Source organism: Hydra vulgaris, chromosome 03 (assembly GCF_038396675.1).
Source record: "Hydra vulgaris chromosome 03, alternate assembly HydraT2T_AEP".
Taxonomy (NCBI): Eukaryota; Metazoa; Cnidaria; class Hydrozoa; order Anthoathecata; family Hydridae; genus Hydra; species Hydra vulgaris.
This window is the reverse complement of record NC_088922.1, coordinates 65,215,001-65,242,007: the sequence shown is the minus strand read 5'-3', so window position 1 is coordinate 65,242,007 and position 27,007 is coordinate 65,215,001. Positions and strand designations below refer to the sequence as shown.

The following is a 27,007-nucleotide window of genomic DNA, read 5'->3' as shown; positions in this document are numbered from 1 at the left end:
AAATACTTCGGTTTCGGTTATAGTCTGGACGTTACGTGTAATTTTTTCTTGGAAATGAAACGGACATTACAAAAACTAATTAAATAGTTTAAGGTTGATGTCTAAAATGACAAAAAACTTTACGTGCCTGTCTGAATGTGCTTAAAGGATCAAATTCGGGCCCTTATTTAGTACTGATGACGTCACGCTAATGTTTTTTTTAATCAAAGTAAAAAATAAAGATTTACGTCAAACGTTAGATATCCTCTTGAGAAAACCTTAAAATAAATGACAACATTTTGAGAAAAACTTACGAGCAATTCTAAAAGTGCTTACAGGGTCAAATTTGGGCCCTTATTGGGTACTAATGACGTCACGCTGATGTCTATTTTTTTATCAAACCAAAAAATACATGTTTACGTCAAACGTTAGATAACCTCTTGAAAAAACCTTATAATAAATAACAACACCTTAAGAAAAACTTACTAGCAATTCTAAAAGTGCTTAAAGGATCAAATTTGGGCCTTTATTTGGTACTGATGACGTCACGTTAATAATTTTTTCAAATATATATATATATATATATATATATATATATATATATATATATATATATATATATATATATATATATATATATATATATATAAATATATATATATATGTGCGGCCGTGGCGCAGTGGTTAGAGCGCTTGCTTTATAAGCAGGAGATCCAGTTTTAAAACGAGCTTGGGACATATTTTCGCGTCACGGTAAGGAAGGAGGCGTGAACTTGCTGGTTAAATGCACTTCCGCGGTGCTCTGTGACAAGACCGATAGGACTTCTTGGAGCACCTAAAAAAAAAAAAAAAAATGAAAAATATATATATATGTATATATATATATATATATATATATATATATATATATATATATATATATATATATATATATGTGTGTGTGTGTGTGTGTGTGTGTGTGTGTGTGTGTGTGTGTGTGTGTGTGTGTGTGTGTGTGTGTGTGTGTGTGTGTGTGTGTGTGTGTGTGCATTAGCTAAACTGACAACCGACATCACATGTCAATTTATTAAATCGTGACTGCAAGTTTACAAAGAAAAGAAAACATATCCGGTAAGCTGTGATACAAATCTTTCCGTATGTGACTAATCTTTTAGTAGGAATGAAATAAACTCGGTCTTGTTGGTAGCGTCTTGCAAATACTTTTGCCTCACAATGTCTTGCTTGATCTCTCCGCTGAATCTTAAAATTTAGAGATCCGAATTGACTTCTTCGAGCGTGTTCGAATGATTTTATCGAGCCAGGTAGGTATTGGTCTGTCACAAAATATATTGTGGATCCTCTAAGAATTAGATTTAAAAAAAATTCTGAAATATATCCTAAAGTTTTGAGTTTAATGTTAGCAAGCTTGAATCAATCGTTCAAAGTTGCGGCGAATAGACGTGTTTTATTGCAAAGAATTTTTTTTTTTTTTTTTAACAAATTTAAAAAAAATTTTAAAAGTTAACATTTGTTATCAATTTAATTGTTAAATATGGCAGTTACAATTAGCGAAATAAGAAATATGTTTAGAGAAATGTTTGCTGAGTATAAGAAAGACAGATTTACTAATAAAACAACAAGAAGAAAATGTTCTTAAAGTCATTAGTGCAAATGCAAAGATAACGAGTGACAGACAACAAAAAACAGAATTAAATATTATCGACAGTATGGAAAAAATTAAAAGACTCGAAAAGGATGTATTTGATATAAAAGAAAGCTTAAATTTTCACGAAGAACTCATTGAAAAAAAGATTAAAAATAATATTGAATCTATCGAGAAAGAAAGAGTTTCTAAAAATGTAGCGCACAAAAATATAGAGTTTACCGACCTTAAAAATAAACTAAGAGAAATTGAAGATCGGTCACGAAGAAATAATCTCAGGATTAATGGACTGAAAGATTAATGGACTGAAAGGCAGCTGGGAAAATTAGCATATATATCGTATGATAAGCTAATTGTGCGCGATTGGGTATCAAAAAAACCGTGCCAAGAAAGCAAGAGTTAAGTTTTATTGTTTTATTTGCAATTTTTTGTTTATACAAATCCTTTTTATTTTCTATTATTATTATTTTCTTTTATTTAAAAACAAATAAACAAAAAATGGAAGAAAACTTAGTAATTAAATTTTTTGATGAAAATATCATTCTCAGGGACGAAGATGACTCTGATAATTTTAATCAACAAATATTTGAAAGTCAATACTATACAGTTTTTGAATCTTTCCAATATCTACAAAAAAAGGAAGTTTTTTTTTCAATTTTAAACATTAATGTTCGGAGTTTAAAAAAAAATTTTGAAAACTTTAAGCTTTTGTTGGATGAATTAAAACATGACTTTAAAATTATTTGTCTTACGGAAACTTGGTGTAAGTGTGGTGAAACAAATGCGGAATTTGAACTAATTAATTACAAATCAGTTCACCAACCACGTAATTTTGGTATTGGTGGGGGCGTAAGTATTTTTATCCACAACTCAATTAATTATAGTTTACGTAATGATCTTTGTGTGAATGAAATAGATTGTGAGTCATTATGTATTGAATTAAAAAATAAAAACACAAAAAACATAATTGTAAATGCGACATATAGACCACCATCAGGTAATTTAAAAAAATATAAAACTCATCTGAAATCATTTATAACAGCTATCAATAAAACGCGAGATCATGTCTTTTTGGCTGGTGATTTAAACATTGACCTAAAAAAACATGCTTCAAATAATAATGTAAAAAATTTTTTAAACACACTTCTTCAAAGTAACTTAATTCCCACAATAAACAAGCCAACTAGAGTGACTAACAACTCTTCGACACTTCTTGATAATATAATAACTAATAACTTTCATAATAACCGTCTTAACACAGGTATAATCAAAACTGACTTATCAGATCATTTCCCAACATTCTTAGTTACTAATAACATAATAAATAACAACATTCCTTCTAAAACTACCATATTTAGGCGACAGATCAATGAAAACTCTGTAAAACAGTTTCAAAACCTTTTAAGAAACAACGTTGATTGGAATCTGGTATTGCAATCAAACGATGCTAACAACTCATATGATCTATTTCTAAGTCAATTCTGCAAGCAATATGAAACAGCATTTCCTGAAAAACAAATTATAGTGAACACAAAAACAGTTATGACTCCATGGATGTCTAATGGGTTACTAAAATCCTCAAAAAGAAAACAAAAATTATATGATAAATACTTAAAAAAAAAAACTTATAAAAACGAAATGACATATAAAAACTACAAAAATGTATTCGAAAAAACAAAAAAAATCTCTAAAAAGCTTTATTATGCAAAACTATTAAACAAAGCAAGCGGAAACACCAAAAAAACTTGGAATGTAATTAAAGAAGTAATTGGCAAAAATAATTATACGAGAAACACTCTGCCAAAAAAAATAACAGTTAATGATAAAAATATTTATGATAAATCAATTATTGCTGAAAAAATAAACAGTTTTTTTATTAATGCTGGTCTAATTTTGGCATCAAAATTTCCTCTGAATTCAACTTCCTTTGAGTCTTATTTAAAAAATTACGATAAAGTTATGGATGAACCAAATCTTAAATTAATTGAATTGCGAACCGCCTTTTCTAATCTTAAAAACAACAAAAGTGCTGGATTTGATAAAATTAACGTTAATGTTGTAGAATCTGTTTATCATATAATCGAACCTCTTTTGTTTCACATCTTTAATCTTTCTTTTAAAACAGGTATTGTTCCGGAAAAATTAAAAATTGCACGAATCACACCAGTTTTTAATGGTGAAATCTTAGTTTTTCAACATTTTACTTAACTATTAATGAGTTGTTATTTATTTTACTTTTAATTAAATTGGTTAAAAATATACATACATAAAACGGTTTTTTTAAATTAAGTACTCTTTTATTTTGAATTTTTTGTTCTTTATTTAAATATTACTTTATTACAAATTGTTATAAACTTTATTTTCATATTCTTCAACAAATACTTTGTATAATATACGTATATAGTGTGGCTCTTGAAAATATGTGCTCTTTAATTAATTAATTTATTTTTTTGTTTTTCTTTTTTACTTTTCTTTCAGTTTTTCTTGTTTACTTTATTATTACTCTTATATTTATTATATTATTACTCTTAACTATTTATATTACTCTATATATACTCTTAATATACTCTATATATACTCTTTAATTACTCTATAATTACTCTATATATACTCTTAACTATTATATTATAACTCTTATATTTATTATATTATTACTCTTAACATAAATATTGTTCTTGAAGTATTTCTTAAACTAATTGTTATTTATTTTTACATTTATAATTTTTAATAAATAGTTTGTAAAGTATAAATTTATTATCCGGCTATTGTAAATACGTACGATTAGGGCTCGGTGATAAGACAAAATAATGTCTTCTACTTGCCCCGCCAGTTTTTTTTATTTATAAACCTTGTAAATTGTAAAATTTATTAAACGGCGAAATAAATAAATAAAAAAAAAAAAAAAAAAAAAGCTGTTGCAGAATTGTCATTTCATCAAAAACATGTGCAGCACTTTGAGGAACCTGTAAAAACAAATTCCTCAAAGTGCTCTCGATCCACCGAAGATTCTATTGCTCCTAAAAGTTGCTAAAATTACTAAACTTATACTGAAAATGTTACCTAAATACTAAATTTTAGTATTTAGGTAGTATTTATTAATTATTTTAGAATAACTAATATGTTTTTAACAAACAAATGATTTCGGCTATCGGCAACTATTTCAAGTGAAACTGCTAATTGAATAAGAGGATTTATCAAAACCTATAGTAACAGTAGTAAACTAACTTACGAAGAAGATTCATCTTGTTTGTTTTGACGAGGCTACCATCAGGTAATCCCAACGCCCATGGGATAGGACTTAAAGAATAACATAGTATTTGTTTCAAAGTTAGACCTTCTCTACTTCTTGCAATAACAAGCAATCTCCCAAATATGCTTCGTTCGGCTGAGATAGTGAATGATTTCTCTTTAAGACAATAAATTTTTTTCAATTTTAAATTGTTAAATGTTTGCAGACGACACATTTTGATTGGAATGTAAAAAGAAACTGTTGAAGATTGAATGCGTTCTCTAAAGAACCTTATGAGCTCTGCCTCCCCAATGGATTGTGCATTCAATAAATTTTCTTTTAATTCATCAGGTGCTTCTATTCCAAAACAAATATTTACCAAAGAATCTCTTTGCTGAAAAAGACCTTAATTTGTTATTAGTATCAAAGCTCTCTCTACACATCCGTTGTTGAAGTCTTTTCTTGATGGTTTTAGATCTTTTGCAATTTGTTTTTTGGTTGTGATTCCCATGTCATTTTTTAAAATTGAAATACATTTTGAAACAATATGATTTGTAAGTACCCAGCGTTGAATGGTTCCTTAAGACGTACCATAACCTTTTATTCCCCCTTAGTATTTGTGATCACGATTAATAGTTTGTTCAATGGATTGGTCAGATGGAACTTTGTTAAACGTATCGCTCGTTCTTCTTACGGAGAAGTTTCCATCACTGTTTTTAAAAAGATAATAAATTATAAAGATTTAATTTGAAGTTATTTTTAAAACTAAAACTTGTTGAAATCCGAACAAAATCTTTTGGAGTATTCTGTACCCGATATATTAGCTATGAGTCGAGGGATGCCAGCTATACTTACAGCTTTTTCTTTTAACAGGTTTGCTGCACTTTCCGTTACGTATTTTATAAGCATTTCACCGTTCCTATCTTTACTAGTCTTTTTGCGATAGCAAATGCGACATTCTTCATCCGCAATCATTTTTCCTGAAGCAAAGAAATTATTTAAACTTTGAAATAGTACATAAAACAATAAAAAACGTGAAAACTGAAAGTAATTTTCTTTGTTTGCATTTCTCACCCAAGGGTTTTTTTATTTACCTGATCTATCTTTTTTCGAGTTGAGCTTCTGCGCTCAGATGAAGCATGAGGATACATCATCCACGACTACACTCTCGTTGACTTTTTCTGCTCTATTCTTCCGATGTTGAAGAATGTTTAATATTTTTATATTCACATACTTATAGTAACATCTTTGATGAAACAAGAGAGTCGTTGGGCACGTATCAGGTAGAATGTTTATACTTTTAAAGTCATTTCAAATTTGACTAAAGTAAAAAAAATATTATTATCAAATCCATGCTATTTATTGTTTTTTTCGTACCATTGTTTTAAGCAGTATATAAATAAACAAATTGAGTTGGACATTTAATTTGTGACTTACCAAGCATTCTTCACCTTCGCAAGCGCATTTTCAGTAAAATCACGCAATTTGTTATTATTATGACCATCTTCTCCTCGATGAAGTATGCAAGCATTTTTAGTTTCATTTTAGGAACTAGATTAAGATGCTGCGATTTTTTGCTACTCGTCATCATTTACTTAAATAATACTAAATAAATAAAAATAAATAACTCACTTTTTTAGTAAACAACTTTTGAAAAATAAACATTTCATTTCGTAAACAAAGAACGGGAACAAATTTTCTTTTTTAGATTTATTGAATTAAAAGTATTTTATAATTTTAATACAATATTAAGAAGCAATTATAAACAAATTTGTTTTTAAATAAGGTTTATGAAATTTTAATTACATAGATTTGAGTAATTATATTTAAAACATTTAATTTTACAAATTGTTAACCCCCTGTCAATAACTTGTGAAAACTAAACTAATGCTTTGCGGTATTCATAAACAACATGGCGGATATTATATACTTGGAATCTTTTCAATAAGTTGCATCTATTTTTGTCTCTAACTAAAGTTATAAGCAATTTCCAAGTGGCACGTAAAGGTTTTTATACCTCTAAAATTATATGGAACAAGTCTATACAAAAATTAGAATGTCCACTCAAAATGTTTAGTTTTCCTTTTTTTTTTACATATAGCGACCAGACTATTAGTCATAACGGATGGTATCTATCGGGTGAAACTTTTTTAGATATATTTTTTTGCGAAGCGTGTTTATTTTATGTTACTTTAGTTAGAGTAGTTAATAGTTTTTAAAATTTTATAAAATTGGAGACAGAAAGCGCATAATAAGTCATCTTGACCCGGTCGCATGACCACATGGCAAACTTATGAACATTTAATTTTTATTTCAAATTTTTATACTTGTAAACTGAAAATTCATGCAGTCAATGAACCATTATGATAACATAAACATACTGAAAAAAGTATTATTGCTTCATGACAGATAGTTTTGAAATAACTCTGGGATTTCAAAACGTTCGCTATCTTGCATCGTCTTCTCTTACATTTGGAACCAGTGACAGAAACAACTGAGCGGTCAACAAAATAAGAACTCTGAGCTTTACATTTGGCATCCAAGAGAAATTATATTGTAGCTTGATTAAAATTACAAGGCAGCGAACATTTACTTGCGAATCAGATGTCAATAAATATATTGAAAAAAAGATCTGTTAAATGTTAGAAACGATTGATGTCAATCAATCAATAAATTCATATATTCTAAAATAGTTGTTACATTCACGGAAGTTTACAAATAGTACATGTACTAATCTTAAGTAAAAACCTTGTAAATAAAAGCTACTATTTTTTTTTTTTAATTTTCCGTTTTTGTTACAATTAAATTCCGTAATATAATACAAGATACTCTTATTCTTTCAAAAATAATCCAGTTATAAATATAAAAAAAAAAAAATCAAAGACAAAATAATAAGAGATAGTTATACAAAAATATATAAAAACGCGGGAAACTTGCAGAAGACCATTAAGTCTTATCATCAAGAACCGTTGTACTAGTTATGTTTTTACAATATTAAATTCCTATAATATTGTTAAAAGCGAAACTTAATTAACTAAGGTAAATAGTGTTAACACCAAAAACATTCAATGTAAAAAGACAAGAACAAATAAAACAAACAGTCAAAGAAACAACAAAGCAGTTTAAAAGAAATCATTAATAAGATTTTTATACTTTGAAATACTCTTTTTTATTAGTTTTTGAAAGCAATTTATATTGTTTACATCTTGCAAATTACTATATTTTGCTAAGATTTTATTCCAGATATGCGGAGCACAATACGTAATTTTAAATTGTTCTTGTTTAGTTTTGCACAATGGTTCAATTAAGCCTGTTGTGCGTAAAGTATACTTAATGTTAGGTTTTATTTCATAAAGATCATTAAAAATTGAGGGGCATTGTTGAAATTTACTTTTGTACATGAGACATAAAATTTTATAAACGTTTATCTCGTATAACGTAATGATGTTCATAATTTCGAACAATGGTTTTGCATGTTCGTTTTTATTTTTAAAATTTATTATTCTTAAGGCATGTTTTTGTTTTCGATAGAGTGCTTCAAGCTTGCTTTTAGATGTACTACACCACGCAATATTCGCGTAATTCAAGTAACTTTGTATAAAACTAAAATAGATTTGTTTTAGATGATGCTTATTAAGTAAATCCCGTGACTGATATAGAACGCCAATACTTTTTGATATTTTGCTTCCAATATTGGCAATATGTTTATTCCAGGTAATATTTTCGTCAATGAGAACACCAAGAAATTTTGTGACTCTTTCGCGACTAACTTCTGTGTTTTCAATAACTAGTTTTGGAAAAGAAATAGGAATTTTTTTTTAAAGGGTGGAATAATGAGAACTTTGATTTACTTGAATTAATAGAAAGTTTATTTGCATTGAACCATAGTGAAATTTTATCTAACTCGTTGTTCATTTGTACAAAGAGTTGAGGTATATCTTTTCCTGAAATAAAAAAAATACTGTCGTCAGCAAACATTATTGTTGATATATTTGTCGCTCTCCAGAGATCATTCACGTATATTAGGAAAAGTAGAGGCCCAAGAATAGATCCTTGGGGCACTCCTCAAGAAATTAAAGATGAATTTGTTAGTTTTTTATTTCCGTTATATATGGACTGTGTACGTTTACTCAGGTAATCTGCTATCCACCTGCAGGGTATGCCTCTTATGCCGTACATCATAAATTTTTTATCATTATTTTATGATCCACTGTGTCAAAGGCCTTGGAGAGGCCTAAAAATACTAAACATATTGTTAATGCTAATAGTATGAATGTTTATTTTAGTAATACAATAGATCATTGCAGCAAAGATCCACTTTATTTAACATCATAAGAAGAATAAGCAAATAAAGTCTCTACTTGAAAATCCTCACAACAAGCTACAGTCGACAACAACCCACAATCGACTATGATGACTTTTTTTTTTTAGTTGTTACGGTACTCTAAGAAAAACTAAGTGCTCGCAAAGCACTTAGAAAGAGCACTTTAACTGGGAAGTTTTTACCTCCTTCCTTACCAATGTCGTTATTTGGCCAGAGCCGACATCGAACTTTTGATCTCTTGATTCTGAGAAAGAATTCCAAACGCTGCACCACGGCCGTTATGAAGTTATTTTGCATTTTCATTAGTACTTGTTACAAATTGTTTCTTATTTGGACTAATTTCATATATAGCTTAATTTTTTGCAGTATTTATAAATAGTTATAACTACTCATAATGATTACGTAAATTATTTATAAAATAAAAAAAAATATATTTACCACGGATTCTACTTTGATAATAATAATGATTTCATTTAAATTAATAATTGGTTGTTTTGTCAAAATAATCACTTTTATTGAAATTGAAATAGAAGGCTAAATATTAGCAATGAAAAAAAAAGTATTCAGTAATTCGAAATCAGCATAAAAAATTAGGAAAAAGCGGTTAAACTACACAAAACCCAAAAGAAGTTAATTTTGGACCCCCCTCCCTACTCTAATAAACAACAAAATATTTATGTTAATAGTTCCGCAAAAACTACAATTAATTTTAGTAATAAATAAACAGAACAACTTTTATGACTAAACTTAAATTGAAAACAAAGTAGATTTTAAAAGTTAAAACTATTTTTTATAACTTGGTCAATCCCCTACCGGGCCAAAGTCACCTTTTTTTACAGTAGAAAAAGATAGGCACCCATTTGTTATCGGTTTGATCATACACACATTTGAAGTTGGCTTTATGTCTAAAAGTTCGAAATTCTTAAAAAGACTTAATCTTAAACACAAAGAAAACTTGTTTACGTCATTCTACCTTCCACTGTTACTCTTTTACTTATGAGTCAAAAATCTTAAATTAAAACAAACATTGTAAATAATAATTTATAGTAAAATTTTATAAATATTAACAGGTATAAAAATATAATTGATTGATATACACAACAAGCTTTTACAAAACCACTCAACGAATTATATAGAAAATCATTAATGGCGCACTGCAAACATGTTTTGACCACATCAATGTGGTCAAAATTTGCATGTTATTTTCTGAATTGATAAAATTAACATAAACAGCAAAAACGGCAACAAAAAATCATCCTAATGCTTGGGAAATAAGATCTTTTTGTTCAGACGTCAATCGCTGTGGAAAAATAATATTAAACAAAATGACTAAATCGCCTCTATTGTTTCTCTTAGATATCGGCATACCTTCATTCTCTACAACTTTTTTATAACCGTGACTAAAAATGCAATTTAAAAACACAATTAAAATTTTATTTTTCAATATGACAAAAATAAAAATACACTTTAGGTTGGGTTACTTTTTTAAAGCAATATACAGCGTAAGGATTCAAATTAAATTGTATAGCAATTATAAATTTATGAACCATACATCATGTACGAGTCACACTTCATTTACTGGATTTTAAAGGATTACAGAGTAAAAAGGATTTATTTGCAGTAAATTTTAGTTCGATTTTCGTATTATACCCTTACCGAAATACTCCATGGAATTCGATAAGTATTCCGTAGAATTCCATGGAAATGCCATGGAATTCTATGAGTAAACTTCTATGGTTCTATGGTTTTCCCATGGAAATTAAAATTCTATGGAAATTTCATGGTGGAATTTCCGTGGAAATCGAAATCCCATGACATTTCCATATATGAAACATGGTTTTTTTTCATAGCTCATGTTGCACCATGGATTTTACAAATGCGTGTTTAATGATGCCGTCGTAACTGGTAGTGTTACAATCATTTATAACTTGAGTAAATAATATTTTTTGTATTCTTCTGTTTTTCTGTATTTAATAAGATTATAAATTATATGTTTTTTATAATGCATTACATTTAATATGATTTGAACTAAATAACTAGACATAATTGCAATAGCTAGAATATGATAAATGTATGCATTTTATGATGCATCATAATATGATCAGAGATGTGGGTCTCGAGACTTAAATCTTGGTCTAGACGAGACGTTTTGAGATTCATATTAAACAGTCTTGGTCTTAAAGCTTGAGTCTTGGCCTTTACTGTCTTTGCGTCCAATAGCTTTGCTTACTTTGCATAACTTGTAATAGTATAGCAAGTATGTCAAGTGAATCAGTTTGATTTTTAATGTTTTAGTTTTAATGTACATTAGATAACCAGTGTATAAGCTTAGATAAGCAGTGTATTGGATAAGGTTAGATAAGCAGTGTATTGGATAAGGTTAGATAAGCAGTGTATTGGATAAGATTAGATAAGCAGTGTATTGGATAAGATTAGATAAGATGTGTATCGGATAAGATTAGATAAGCAGTGTATTGGATAAGATTAGATAAGCAGTGTATTGGATAAGGTTAGATAAGCAGTGTATTGGATAAGATTAGATAAGCAGTGTATTGGATAAGATTAGATAAGCAGAGTATCGGATAAGATTAGATAAGCAGTTATTGGATAAGGTTAGATAATGTACAAAAAATAACTAGTACTATCTTTTTTCAATTTTTTTCTAATGGCTTTAGTTTGCATAAAAATGTTTCAAGTTAAAACACTTAATTGTATAGTAAATGTTTATTAAGTTTTAAAACACTTTATTTTATGATGCTTTATTCAATTTTAGTACTGTTAAGTTGTTTTTGTTATTTTGATGACGCGATCATTCTAGTCGAGATTTAGTTAGCGACCAGATCAAGTAGGGAAATTTATTGTGTTTTTTCTTTACTATTAAGTAGCAGAATTATTAAAATATGTAAATAATGTAATAGACTGCACCGCCAACTTTTACATTTGGTGGTGCAATCACATTTATAGATGGCCTTAATATTTTTTTTGTATTGAATATGTTGTATTGATGATTCTTTTGAACTTGTTGAAGCTTGAAGTTATTAATTATCAAATTTATATATACTATTTGTATCAAATAGTTTATATAAAGCAATAAACATGTAAATTGTTATATTTTCTGTAAAAATTATTTTCTTAATCTATTTTAATTGCTTATTACTGTATGTATATCACTTATAGTATGATATTACTTGTAGTATTTGTTTTATTTATTTTCAGCATGTTTTATAGATATGCATACATTAAATACTGTGAAGTTAAATTTTAATGTTTTAGGTGCATTATAGCAATTATTTTTCAAAGATTTGTAGGATTCAACAAAGTTAAAATTTTATGTCTAAAGCGATTTTATAGATTAAAAAAAGTCATTAATATTAGCGAGTTGTGTCATAAAATTTGTGTTTTATGGTTTATATGACAATTAAAAAAACATTAGATTTCAAAAAACTTGAAAACAAAACATGCTATTTTACCAGGGAAAACCCATGGAATTTCAATGGATATATGAAACACCTTTCCATGGAAAATCCATGGTTATTCTATAGAAAATCCATGGAAACATGTTCCAAATACTCATGGAAATTCCATGGATTTCTTTATAGATTTTCTATAGAAATTTTCCAAAAGAGTTAACAACTCCAATGTTGTTTTAAGTAGCATCGACACTATCACTATATACAAATCTACCAATCCATCATCATTAAACTAATAAAGATCGACAAAGTGTTTAACTTTTACAAATTTATTGTTAATGCATTGCAGAGTTCAGCGTTTGCTCTGCAACTAACTCATGTTAGTAATATGACTCATGTTAGTAACTCATGTTAGTATCAAGTCATATACTTTCAATATCAGCAAAAACTATTTTACAACATTCACAAGAAGCATAATAAATTTTTTATATTTATATAATTTATTATACAACTAGTATCCTCACATAGTGTTGCTTTTCACAACAAAATAAAAGTATGTATATAAAAGTTGTATAAAAGCATTATAGAATTAAAAGCTATAACCAAATATAAATCTATTTAAACTATGTTTAAAAAATAAAATAAAATCATACCAGATAATTTCATTCACTGGAATACTAAGAACTCGACCGTCTAGTGTTGGTACATCAACGATGCAACCAATCAACGCCTAAACAAATAAACTCAAAAAACAAAATTTAAAAACTTTGAAACGGCTCTGGTGAAGAATATATTTGCTAGAGCTGAATCACAAATATCCAGTTAATTCATCAAAATTTTGAAACATGTTTTCCAGGGTTTGGGTCAAATACATTTGATCCAAATACAAATACATTAACTATAGATTCCAAATCTATAATTAATGTATTGATCAAATGTATTTGACCCAAACCCTGTCTGGTTAAAAAAAGATTATTCAAAGAACCATTTTCCTTTTTATTATTATTGTATTTTTATTTTTTATTTTTAACTTAATATGAAGTAATTGAAGAATATTTACTGAAACAATTAAAGAACTTTTATGGCGATACTGATAAAGTGGTATCCACTAAATAAAATGGTATCTACTAAATAAAATGGTATCCACTAAATAGAAGAATGAAAACAAGTGTTAAAATAAAATTATTTGTTACAAAAATAATCTCTTGATTATTTCCAAAAAATCTAGTTAATCGAACTACACATACATTTTAATCAAATATTTAAAAAAATGAAAGCTTTAAGGTTATGAAAGCCACTACAGTTGAAGAGGATACTTTAATTGTGGTTACAACCCTCTCTCAACTTTATAACTCTGAAACATGAACCTTGATAAACAAGGCTGATGCGCAGAGAAACAAGTTAAGCATGGTACTACCAGGGACTTGGTGGAGATTAAACTCCAAACTTCTCACTTATGAGACAAGTGTTTTACCACTACACCACTACCACATATTACATATATAAACGCAAATACTTGACCCCAATCCTAGTCTTGTCGAACCTGTCTCAAACTTTTATATGAAATATAAAGTTTGTTTTTATTTATAATCATGTTTTTATAGACATCGTATAAATATATATCATGATTTTACGACCATCATTTGATGATTTTTCTATAGATTTGGTTTTTATTAGATCATAACTTTGTTTTGCAATTATACAAAGTTTTTCTTGAACTTAATTATTGTAAAACTTTTGATGCATAAAAAGTAATAAAAAATAGACATAAAAATATTTTAAAGATATTTTACAAACAACAACCATTGAACCTTAACCTTTTGAACTTATAAAAGTTATTAATGGTATAACTCTAATGCACTTTTAATTGTTTATATCAAATATTTTAATTGTTTATATCAATTATTTAATTGTTTATATCAATTATGACAAACAACTTTAGAAAAACTTTTTTAGCAGATTTGTGTGATATTAAAATGATTTAAATATTTATTAAAAAAAAAAAAATTGCATGCTCTTCATATAAACTTAAAAGTAATGCGCACATAAGGCAAATAAGTGACAAGATTCTGTAACTTTTGTCAACCAAGGTTAAGAAACCAAGCTTTAACTTTTGTCAACGAAAATTAGGAAACCAGAAAAAGAATTAAGGCTTGTCTTCTCAGAGATGCTATTTAAAAACACTGCTTTTATTTCATTTTTTAAATCTGTGACATAAACAAGACACCTACTACATAATTACACACATACTACTTAATTAAACTCATTGGACAAGTCATCCATCAGCAAATCTTTTTAAAGATTGCTGGTTAAATTCATTACCTAGCCATCTGTGTAAAAGGTTGTTCCATAATTTGTATTCAAATTATTCAAAGTAAACTAGTTGTAAATTATACTTAATAAATATTGTGTTTTACTAATTATTCAATAAACAAGTAAACTTTTTACAGTATTTTAAAGTAGGAAATACTGCTTTCAAGATTTAAGCTTCAAGATTTGTCTGCATCTAACATGGAAGAACCGAATAAGTCAAATAATATATACAATAAAATTCATAGAATTTTTATTTAAGTAGCATTATCATTAATTTTATTTGAGTAGTAATATCAAACAAAAGAAACTCAATGAATTTTATAAAAAAAACTTCATTTGCATATTTTACCTTATAAATGGATCTAGGATCTAAGTGTCCATTTGTTTTCCTACTAATTGTGTGCATCTAATAACTCAAAAATAAACTTTGCAAGTGGAGAGTTTATCTAAACTTGCATTAACTCTAACTGTCATAGTTAGAAAAGAAAGTAGCATTATAGAAAGCAGTGTAAACCATGAATATTTAACTTAAAAACTGGATGACTGGATTTGTGGACATCCAGTTGTTATTATGTCTAAAGCGCAAAGTGCAAGTTGATATAACCCTCTAGATCTAGCTAGAATATCTGCAATTTTTAAGATTACTCAAAGACAAAGTTCTATTTTCTTGTTTCCACAGTTTATAGCAGCACAAGATAACAGCATTGTTAAAACAAATGCAAAAAACACAAAAAGATTTGCTTCTTACTATTTTGAATAATTAAAAGATATTCAATTTGGTATCCAGAATAATTTTTTGCAAAACTTAAATTAACTAAAAACATACCTCTTAAATTAACTTTTTAACAACATACCTCTTTAAGAGTAACAGATGCAGTATAAATGACATTATCTCCATCTCGTTGGAATAAAACATGAGGTTTGTCTTTGATCAAGAATATAATATCCGCTGTAAACATTATAAAGTGTGTGTGTATACATATATGTATATATATATATATATTTATATATATATATATATATATATATATATATATATATATATATATATATATATAAATAGGGAAAAACTTTCTGACCCCTAACTGGTTGTCAGAAAATTTTTCCCTATTTTGTTGACAAAAAGTAAACACTAAAATTCAAGACCGGAACTTTTTTTTTTATTACTTGATAGACTGCCTGCCCCAACCAAACCCTCAGTCAATGTAGCAGCACTCCCTTGTGAGTCAGGCTATAAGATAGTCAATGTAGCAACACTCCATTGCAAGTCAGGCTATTTGTCAGTCAATGTAACAGCACTTTGATGCGAGTCAGGCTATGAGATAGTGAATGTAGCAACACTCTGTGCATAATTTGTAGTAAAAAAAGATAAAAACATTTCACTAAAAAAATAAAAATAAAAACATTTTATTAAAAAAAATAAAAATAAAAACATTGTTTATATTTTAAAAACATTCAGAATGTTTTAAAAACATTCAGAATTTTTTAAAAACATTCAGAATGTTTTAAAAACATTCAGAATGTTTTAAAAACATTCAGAATGTTTTAAAAACATTCAGAATGTTTTAAAAACATTCAGAATGTTTTAAAAACATTCAGAATGTTTTAAAAACATTCAGAATGTTTTAAAAACATTCAGAATGTTTTAAAAACATTCAGAATGTTTTTAAAAACATTCTGGTCAATTAAATTTACATTTTTGCGGTTTTTTAAAAAAATGATTAATTTTAATTTAATTAATGGTTTTAACTTTCTGACAACACGCAAATGTTGGACGAAAGTCAAAAGTAATTAAAAGTGACGTATTTGTTGGCATAAGAATCATTTTTTTCCTTCCGTACTTCCAAATGCAACAATCTATCTATATATATATATATATATTCAAATTTAAAAATTTCAAAACAATATAAATATATGTATTGAATATTATTAGATTATATATTGAATATTATTAACTCGTCATTTTCATTTTTTTTTTTAATTCAAATTTTTTCACTTCTCCAGACTTCCTCTTAATTTTCATCTCAACTCGCAAAATCTGCCTGTCAGTCTCTTTAAATTTATTGAAGCCCATCCCATACTTTGAAATAGATCCTTTTTGTTCTCTTTAAGCAATAACCTTTTTGTTCCTTTTAAGCAATAACCCAAAAAAGTTTAACTTTTTTGGAGACTTTCTTTGATAGAAATACACTCAATATGAAATTTTTTATTAAACAAGAATAACTTTTCAAACAATACTCATTACATGATAAAATTTCAAACTTGCAACATGTAGTATCTAATGACTGATCCAGTTTTGATTATCAAGTAGACATATATGCCTTAGAAACTTTTCCATAGGCTCTAATCCAGGATAATTCAATTTTCTCCATTAAGTTTTATTTTTAACAACCAATGATGTTAAAATAGAGCATTTGGTTTCATCCACTGCTGAAAAACCATGTCAGCTAGTATACTGTCAGCTAGTAGCCAAGATTAAAATAAGAAAAATTGCTAATCTTTTATAGGTGTCTTTATAACTATTTAGTATATGCTTAAGGAAAAAATTGAGTTTTTCACCCCTTTAACACACTTTTTTCTAAGACTCAAAACCACAAATTCTGTACATACGAGAAGTTACTGGTTAATTTATTAAATGTTGCAGATTTTTTAGAAGAAATCACAAGAAAAATTTTAGAAAGATTTTATTCTAAGGAAAATGGCTGAACATAGGTTTTTTAGAAACAAAATTAAGTAGAAAATGGTTGAACTTTTTTAAAGATAAACTGAACCTGGAAGTTATATTTTAACACTTCAATAGCTTCAAAAAAGACAAGATTTATTTATTTATAATTTTTTATAACAAACAATTGAAATAAAATCTTTTGAAAATGTCCACCTAAACACTATCAATAAATATTAATGAGTGATTGTGCCAGATATTCATTTAAAATGTTACACAGAAAACAACACCATTTTTGAAATTGGTTTATATACTATTTTTTTTTTTAACTTTAATTAAAAACTTTTTTTTAGCTGCTTTCTCTTAGATACTTGATAAAATTTATTTTTTCATTCTAAATTTTAACATCATTCTTATTTTACCTATACAAAAGTACCTGATTTTTACACATTAAAAAAATAAAAACTTTTACCTTAAGTTTTTTAATACTATACCATTTTTAATATTTTTTAATGGTATTTTCAAGTAAATTTTTTAATATTATAAATAACTTAACGTTGTACATGCATAATATGATAATCTAGGCATGTCTATTATTTTTCATGACATAATTGTAATCATTTAATGTGCTTAATACTTTATAATGCTTTCTGTTACTACCATTAGTAGTTAATTTTTTAGGTCATTAAAATTCATTTATTTAAACTTAGAATAAACAAACCATTTTATATCATGACTGAAAATAAAAACACGCAAAAATATGTTATCAATTTATTTAACGATAAAATTAAAAATTATAAAGTTAATTATAATTTAGAAAACTATAACTAACTTTGTAATTTTTAAAACTTTTTATTGTATACTGCAATTAAATTTTTATTGTATACTGCAATTAAATAAACATTTATTATTAAATGACAAAACATAAAATAGTTTTGAAATAAAAAAGATGGAAATAATAAAAATGGTAAACTAAAAAAACAAAAACAAAAAAACCGTCATTAAATATCAGAACAATAATATTAAAAAAGTTAAACTAACAAAAAAAGAGGAAATAAATGGATCAGATGAAATATGAGAGAATGAATGTATGGGATAAGGGTTTAATATTGTATGTAAATGTTTGTATAATTTTTTTTATCTGGTTATGTATGTTTGAATCTATTTTGCATATTTTCGTTTTTGTACAATATTTTTTCTTAATATATTTTATTAAACTTAAAGTTTGTTATTAAGTTTAACCCTATTATACATTATAGAGTTATCTTGCTCTACAAACTTCATCTTTTCACTTCCAGTAACTTCCAACTCTAATAGTGGTTACTTGCAGCCTTGTTGGAAGTGAAGATGTTAAAAAAAAAAACAATGAAGCCATTTACATAATAAAAAAATATCACAGACAGTTGATTTAAGTGAGAAATATAAGGAAGAGAATTTAAAATAATTTCCCAGAATATTTTGTTGTTGTTGTTACTTTAATAATGTAAAGTAAAACCTTTTGAGATATAATATCAATACTTAACAAATATTCAATAATTCAAAACATGATCACATGTTGCTTCAAAACATAATCATATTTAGTCAACATTTCTGCCATGCCTAAGTAATTTCTATTATCTGATAATTCTATAATTTCATTATTATCATGAAATGTTAAATCTCTTCCAACTCAAAAAATAAAAAATAATAACTTATTCCAACTTATAAAAAAATAATTGCTATTACTCTTTTTATAAACATAATAATTATTCTTGTCTCTAATCTAATCATATAACCATTGGTAAGAGTAATTTTTATAAATTGTATCCACTTAATCATACATTAAATATATTATTTGCTATTTTCATGGCTCAAAATAATTTAATCAGTTTTTTCTTATTCAGTAAAACTGCTATTTACAAATATTGTTTACATACTATTTACAAGTTACATACTATTTACAGATACATACATTGTTTACATATTATATACAAGTGACATACTATTTGTGGTAGTGGTATAGTGGTAGAGGACTCGCCTCATAAGAAAGAAGCTCCGAGTTTGATCCCCACCACATCCCTGGTATTATTGCACTCAACTTGTTTTAACTTCAGTAGCCTTCATGGCCTTGGGGAGGTGAATTGTTCTATTTTGTCAAAATAAAATAATTTTAATGTAACAAATTTGAGTTATAATGTTCTCTGTATTATCATCATTCTATCAATATATGACTTTCCCTATATAATGTTATATACATGAGTTATTTTTAGATTAGAAGATGTCAACTTTTATGTCGGAAAAACGTCATTTGCGGTAAGCTCTTCTTTTCTTTTTCCATCTCAAGAAGAAAGCTACTGACGTGCACCAAATGCTTGCCCAAGCTTACAGCAATGCTGCTCCATCCATAAGAACCTGCCAAGAATGGTTTCAGTGTTTCAAATTGGGCGATTTTGATGTCAACAACAAAGATTGGCCAGGACAGCCAAAAAAATATGAAGACAAAAAGCCTTATTGGATGAAGATTCGGTATAAACATAGAAGCAACTTGCCATATCTATTGGTGTCATGCAAAAAGCCATTTCTCTTTGATTGAAAGCAATGGGGAAGATTCAGAAGGAAGGAATATGGGTGCCCTATGAGCTGTCAGAACGCAACAAAGAGCAGAGAAAAATAACTCGACAAAACTTGCTGGACAGATTTCAAAGAAAGTTGTTTTTGCACCGCAACATAACTGGCAATAAAAAATGTTTTGTTAATTGTAATCTTGCATGGTTTGACCTGTTTTTTTTTTGTTTTTTTTCTTTTTTTAAAATTCTTCGCTTCCAACAAGGCTGCAAGCAGCCACTAATTAAAGTTGGAAGTTACTGAAAGACAAATGATGAAGGTTGTAGAGCAAAATAACGATTGACAGACGACTTAAAAGATTGCAAATTATATGAATCAGGAAAGCAAGATGAAGGAAGCGAATTCCAAAGAACTGATGTTCGAGGAAAAAAACTACACAAATAAGCATTTTTGTAGCACTTAGGAACAGTCACAGAAAAAGGATGACACTTAATTGAATGACGAGTAACACAAGAATAAATTTTAGTAGATGGCAAAAGAGGCACTAGCTCTTTAGAGCAGTGCTCATTAGAGTATTTGTAGAAAAGAGAAAGAGAAGCAATATTATGACAATTTGATAATGTTTGGAGGTTGGCTGCAAGAGCAGGTCCAACTATGTTTACAATGCAATTTTGATCCTTGTCTAAAAGAGAAAGGGCATCATTAGAAGATCCACCCCAGATATGGCAACAGTATTCCATACAAGGCCGGATTTGAGATTTATAGAGATAGAGAATAGAATCCGAAGTAAGAAAGTGACGAACTCGATAAAGAGATGCAACCTTAGCAAATGCTAATTTTGCAACTGATTTGATATATGGTTTCCAAGAAAGATTGGAAGTAAGAGTTAATCCTAGAAGATGAAGAGTAGGTGACTCATCAAGTACATCACCGTTCATAAATATAGGAAGATCTAAATTATTGTGATAACAATTGAAAAAAATTGAGTTTTATCTGAATTAAAGTTCACCAGCCACTGTGAGCCCCATGCCGCCTCCAAGCAATCAGAGGGTGTTGGTTTCTTATCAAGACAAGAATAAATGGTAGTATCATCTGCAAACAATGCCACTTTAGATGTGAGAATATCTGGAAGATCGTTTATGTAAATTAAAGAGAGTATAGGGCCAAGGATAGAACCTTGAGGAACCCCTGAAGTTACAGAATAAGAAGAAGAGTGTTGTCCATCGAGGACAACTTTTATGCTACGATTGGAACGGAAGGATTCAATGATCTTAAAGATGTTGCCGGATACACCATAAGAAGAAAACTTATGGAGAAGACCAGTATGCCAAACTTTATCAAAAGCTTTTGAAATGTCAAGAGCGATGGCCTTAACCTCTCCACCTTCATCTAATGCACGATAAAACCTGTCAGTTATTACTGTTAGCAAATCAGCTGCAGAACGAGAAGATCGAAATCCATATTGATGGTCAGAAAGTAAGTTATTAGATTCAAGATGAGAAATTAAGTGTTTGTTAATTAAAGATTCAAAAACCTTGCTAATGATAGGAAGAAGACTTATGGGACGGTAGTTAGACGAATCAGATCGCTCTCCAGAATTTTTGAAAATAGGAATAACAGATGCCGCTTTCCAGCAGGCTGGAAAACAAGACTCTGATAAGCACTTGTTGAATAGTTTTGAGAGTATAGATGACAGCTCCGGAGAACACTTCTGCAAGACAATAACAGGTATGTTGTCCGGGCCACAAGTTATAGAAGAGTCTAGGCAGGAAATCACTTTAGATACAGATGCTAGAGAGATATCAATGTCAAGCAATGGATCAACCTGTTTGTTGGCAATATCAGGTAGAACGCAACTAGTGGAATCAAGAGATGATATTGATGAAAAGTTTTTAGCAAACAATTTGGCTTTAGGTGAGGTGACAAGTCTGAACCATACAAGAGAGGTGGAATTATAGATTTGCCCTTATAATTGATATTATTAAAGATTCTCCAGAAGTCACGAGAGCCTAATTTTTTAAAATGAGATACGAGATTTCATGACCTGAGAATAGCGGGTTTTAGCGTTAGACAAAACCTTTTCACAATTGTTTCTAGCAGTAATTAACAGACATCTGTTTTCTGGAGAATTGTTTTGCTGATAAATATGGAACTAACGGTTTCGATTGGCAATCGCAGCAGCACAGTGTGAGGAAAACCATGGAGGAGAGTGAGGCTTGACCTGAATCGTCGAGAGGGAATAAAAGATTCCATGCCAGCCTGAATCCACGAAGTTATGTAAGAAGCACATTTGTCGACATGAAGTTGAAAGATTTCTACCCAAGGGCCATCACGAAGAAAATCACGGAAAGAATCCCAGTCAGCTTTACTGTATTTGTAAGAGGTTCGATAATAGGGGGATTCAGGTGATGAAGAAGAATGAGATATTAGTTTTAGAGAGATCAAACTGTGATCAGAAGAACCTAAAGGTGAATATGGAGAAACTGAGCACTGACTAGGATCAGAAACAAGACATAAGTCAAGTAGAGAAGGTAGATGATTCGGGTTGTCAGGAAAGCGAGTTGGAAAGTTGACTATTTGAGTTAGGGATTGAGAAAGGCAAAAGTTGTGGGCTTTAATGCCTGCAGAGTCACTGACACTAGAGCCAAGCCATTCAGAGGGGTGAGCATTAAAGTCACCAACAACAACTATATTAGCTGATGGATAAAGAGAGAGGGCTTGGTCAATATCATCAGAAATAATGTCAAAAAGAGTGCAGTCTTGAGATGAAGGAGAGCAATATAGAACAAAGAAAAAGGCAATAGAGTGAAGTGGTGCTAAACGAAAGCATATGAAAGAATAGTCTGTGGATTCAAACCTAGTTTCACGACAAATGGGTGAATTCTTACGAATGTAAATGCCCAGGCCAAGCATGTGAGTATTGGAGTCTTTATGAATTAGAGGCAGATAACCATCAACACTAAGATCACAAGATGAGACAGCCGAACTCAAATTAGTCTCACAAAGAGCAAGTGGGTCTGGTGGACTTTGCAAGGGATAAGACTCGACAGAAGAAAAGTTACTTCGAAGACCACGAATATTAGTGAATGATAGGTTTAGAGAACTTGGTGATGATGATGGTTTTTTGTGTTTTATAGTTTTTGGTACTTTATTCATTTTTAAATTAGATTGAAGAACTTGACTCAAAGCATAGTTAGTACTCAGAACACCGTTTAATAGCCCAAGTAATTGCCTCATTACTACTAATAAACCCTAAGCCGAAACAAAGGGCTCCAAATGTGGCCTCTGCAATGCACACCAAAAGTACAAACAGGGACACCATCCATGCGCAACATGGCACTGTTAATACTTTGATATTTTTCAGCTGTTGATGGAATCAGCCTCTCTGAGAGCTTCCACAGAGTTCGGGAAACCTGACTACCAGCGGGCCTCAGAACCATAAAACTGAGTTTTAGAGCTGTACCCTCATTAGGAGATAACAGAATGAGTTGCCTAGTCATAAAAACAGAGACACAAGCAAAACCCACGCATTGAGTCAAGAAGATCCAGCATTTAACATCCTAAACTGGAAACAATGTATTAAAAATACATCTGCGCCAGCCTAATAGATGAAGAAGGGGTGTGAGGCTGGTCAACAGATAGAATCTGTTTACCCCTTAAGTCTTTGCCTAGGAGGCCTTCTACAAGACAGTAGCCGGGTGCATTTAGCATCTGCCCAAGATGAGTATTTTTATCGAGACACCATCTCTAGCCTTTACTCAACCAAGAGCCCCAAGGCAGGGGGTCTTTTAAATCGGAGTTGGCATCTCCTAGCCTTTGCCTAAAAAGGTGTATCCTACAAGGCAGCAGGACATGAAGCAGATTGTACTGGGTTACATGTTACCAGTAGCAGGTTACATGTTACCAGTAGCAGGTTACATGTTACCAGTACCTATTAATTGTAATCTTGCATGGTTTTAGAGTGATTTACTTTGTTTTTGTATTGTTTTATTATAAGTGCTTGGTGTTCTTTCATCAGATTTATATTTAACCGATCATTTGGTTATTATAATTACTATTATTCTTATTTGCTTATTAAACTTAATTGTTACATATATATTTTCAGGTGTCATTGCTTGGATCAGATTACTACTTGAGTGACACTGTCATTTGTCATTTCCTCCTTAATTATTATTATTTGAGTAACACTATAATTTATCATTTCCTCCTTAATTATTATTATTTGAGTGACACTATCACTTATCATTTCCTCCTTAATTATTATTATTATTATTATTATTATTATTAATATTATTATTATTATTATTATTATTATTATTATTATTATTATTATAACTGTTTATCATTTTTTATCTATCTATCAATCAATAATTTAATTCTGAATTAAGCTTTTACATTCAAGGATGTTTACAAATAGTAAACTTCCTAATATAAAGTAAACACCTATTAATGTTAACAATATCTAATTAAAATAAATATAATGCTAATTTTCACAATATATAATAACAATAATAAACCTTATAACATAAAAATAACGATGTTAATAATAATAACAATAATAACAACAATATTAATATTAGTAACAATAGTTAAAAGTAGTTAATAGTTGTAATAAAAATATTTATAAAAATAACAATAAGCAATAGTAATGATAACAAAATATATAATAGAAATTAAAAAAAGAACAATACTGAAGACAACAAAAGTTAATTATAGAAATTATAAACATTACCTATACCTTTTTAATAAAAAGTAGAATAAACCGGTTTTAAAGGTTGAGAATTAATTAAGAGCTTTTAGTTCATAAGGAAAATTGTTCCAAGCTTTAATGCTTTGATATTTTATAGATTTATGCCCGTAATTATGAGAGTGGTGTTTAGAGACAGACTGGTTTAAATTACTATTGGAACGAAGGTGATAACGAGTGTTGGCACTTTTGGAAAAATTGATGAAAGTTAAAGGTAGGTAATTGTGTTGGTGGTTCCCGACAAATTGACAGTTTAAAAGTTGAATATAATCACATAGTTTTAATACTTTAGAAGTTAGGTAGAGCACATTAGGATTAAATTTAATACTTTGAAAATAAATAATTTTAAAGTCATGTTATGGAGGTGGGATAACCTAATAAGAGCTTGTTGATGGGACTGTCCCCATACTTAGCATGCATATCTAAGATGTGAGCCAACAATAGCATGGTATATGTTCAAGAGTGTCTCAAGATAAACATAATAGCAAATTTTGACCAACATGTCATTAGATCTACTTAGTTTCATTACTAAGTCTTTTAAGTGGGATAAAAAGGAAAGATTTGAATCAATTTTTATACCAAGATATTTAATTGAGTTAACAGGTTCAATTTTTTTGCCACTTAATCTAAAGTTCATTTGTTTATAGATTTTTGTTTTATTTGATTTAAAGATAATGAGTTCAGTTTTATTAGAGTTTAGAAAAAGGTTTGTTGGAGGGAAGACACTGAACTAGATTGGCAAGATAATGTGTTTAATTTTTAACTAATGCGTTTTTTAATTTTTTAAAAAGATTTATTAATTAGCATTATATTAGTATCATTAGCAAAGTGGTAAACAGTAGCAAACTTAATGGATGTATGAAGATCATTAAAAAAAGAAAGAAGAGCAGTGGTCCCAATACTAAACCCTGAGGAACACCATTAGAACATTTTACAAGGGTAGATTTTGAGTCATTAATAGAAACAAATTGTATTTTATTGTTTAAATATGAAGTAAACCATTTAAGGAACATGCCTCTGATCCCATAATATTCTGATTTTTTCAACAAAACTGAATGATTTAGTGTATCAAATGTTTTCTGTAAATCTACAAATACACCACATGCAAAATATTTATCATCAGTTGCTTTTCTAATCAGTTCAGTCATTTCAATGAGAGCATGAGTTATGGAGTGATTGAAATCCATACTGATGGGTTTAAAAGCATATAAATTTTTCAAGAAAAGCATAAAGCCTCCTCAAAGAGTTTACCTATATTAGAAAGCAGGGATATGGGTCGATAATTGGTGAGATCTAGTAGAGAGGCTTTTTTAAATATTGGAATAACTTTAGCAACTTTAAAAATATCTAGGAATATACCACTTTTAAATAAGTTATTTATAACAGTACAGAGAGGCTTTGAAATAATGTGTGGGACTAGTTTAAGGAGGAATGTAGGTACGCTATTAGGACCATAACTTTTTTCAGTTTTGAGCGTGTTTGTTATGAGACTAGATGTTTCATTTTCAGCTACAGAATTAATAAAAAACAATTTAGCATTTGGATTGTTAAGAAAGTCACTAAATATGCGTTTAGGGGGTACGGCTTTGCTAAGTAGTTTGTTATGTATAGTTCTAAAAAAATTATTGAATATATTACCCCTCCAGGTGTTTTTAATATTGTTCAGATTATTATTAAAATATGTAATAAAGAACGTTTTTTTGCCAAATTTTAATAAATTGGAAATTTTATTTCTATAAAATTTAAATTTTGCAACTAATTCATTTTTCTTATAAATATTTTTTGATTTTATAAACTTTTTAAAAAGTTTGTTTTTACTTGAAACAGATTTAAGTACTCCACACGTAATCCAAGGTTTTGATTTCAGTTTAATTTGTTGGTTGGTTAGAATTTTGTAATGAGCACTTCATCAAATGTTTTTAAAATAAAATTCATGGATTTATTAACATCATCTTTTTTAATGGAGAGTTTCCAGTTAATCAATAAATATACTTTTGTTAAATTTTTTGAAGCATCGTCTGTAAGTTTTTACTTTTTTGGGGTGGTTGGGTATGCAAGGAATGCAAATAAATTGAGCCATGTGGTCTGAAATTGAAATTGCAAGGTTACCTGAGTATTGATCAGTTGAATGAAAGTTTGTGAATATGTTATCAATGA

At 28.7% G+C, this 27,007-nt stretch overlaps 2 protein-coding genes across 2 annotated transcripts in view; one reads left to right on the top strand and one right to left on the bottom strand.

The window, feature by feature from the left end:
• Positions 1 to 2,119: 2,119 nt before the first annotated feature.
• Positions 2,120 to 3,829, top strand: LOC136078840 (beclin-1-like protein A). Its single transcript, XM_065794655.1, has one exon. The coding sequence runs from the start codon at positions 2,120 to 2,122 to the stop codon at positions 3,827 to 3,829; it is 1,710 nt and encodes a 569-aa protein (XP_065650727.1).
• A 6,372-nt stretch (positions 3,830 to 10,201) lies between these two features.
• Positions 10,202 to 27,007, bottom strand: part of LOC100201458 (dnaJ homolog subfamily B member 13) — an 87,951-nt gene continuing 71,145 nt past the window's right edge. The window contains exons 7-9 of the mRNA XM_065794004.1: positions 15,752 to 15,846; positions 13,238 to 13,314; positions 10,202 to 10,574 (exon numbers count right to left, since the gene is read on the bottom strand). Coding sequence (XP_065650076.1) covers positions 10,427 to 10,574; positions 13,238 to 13,314; positions 15,752 to 15,846 — 320 coding nt within the window. The 3' untranslated portion in view covers positions 10,202 to 10,426. The remainder of the gene's footprint in view (positions 10,575 to 13,237; positions 13,315 to 15,751; positions 15,847 to 27,007) is intronic.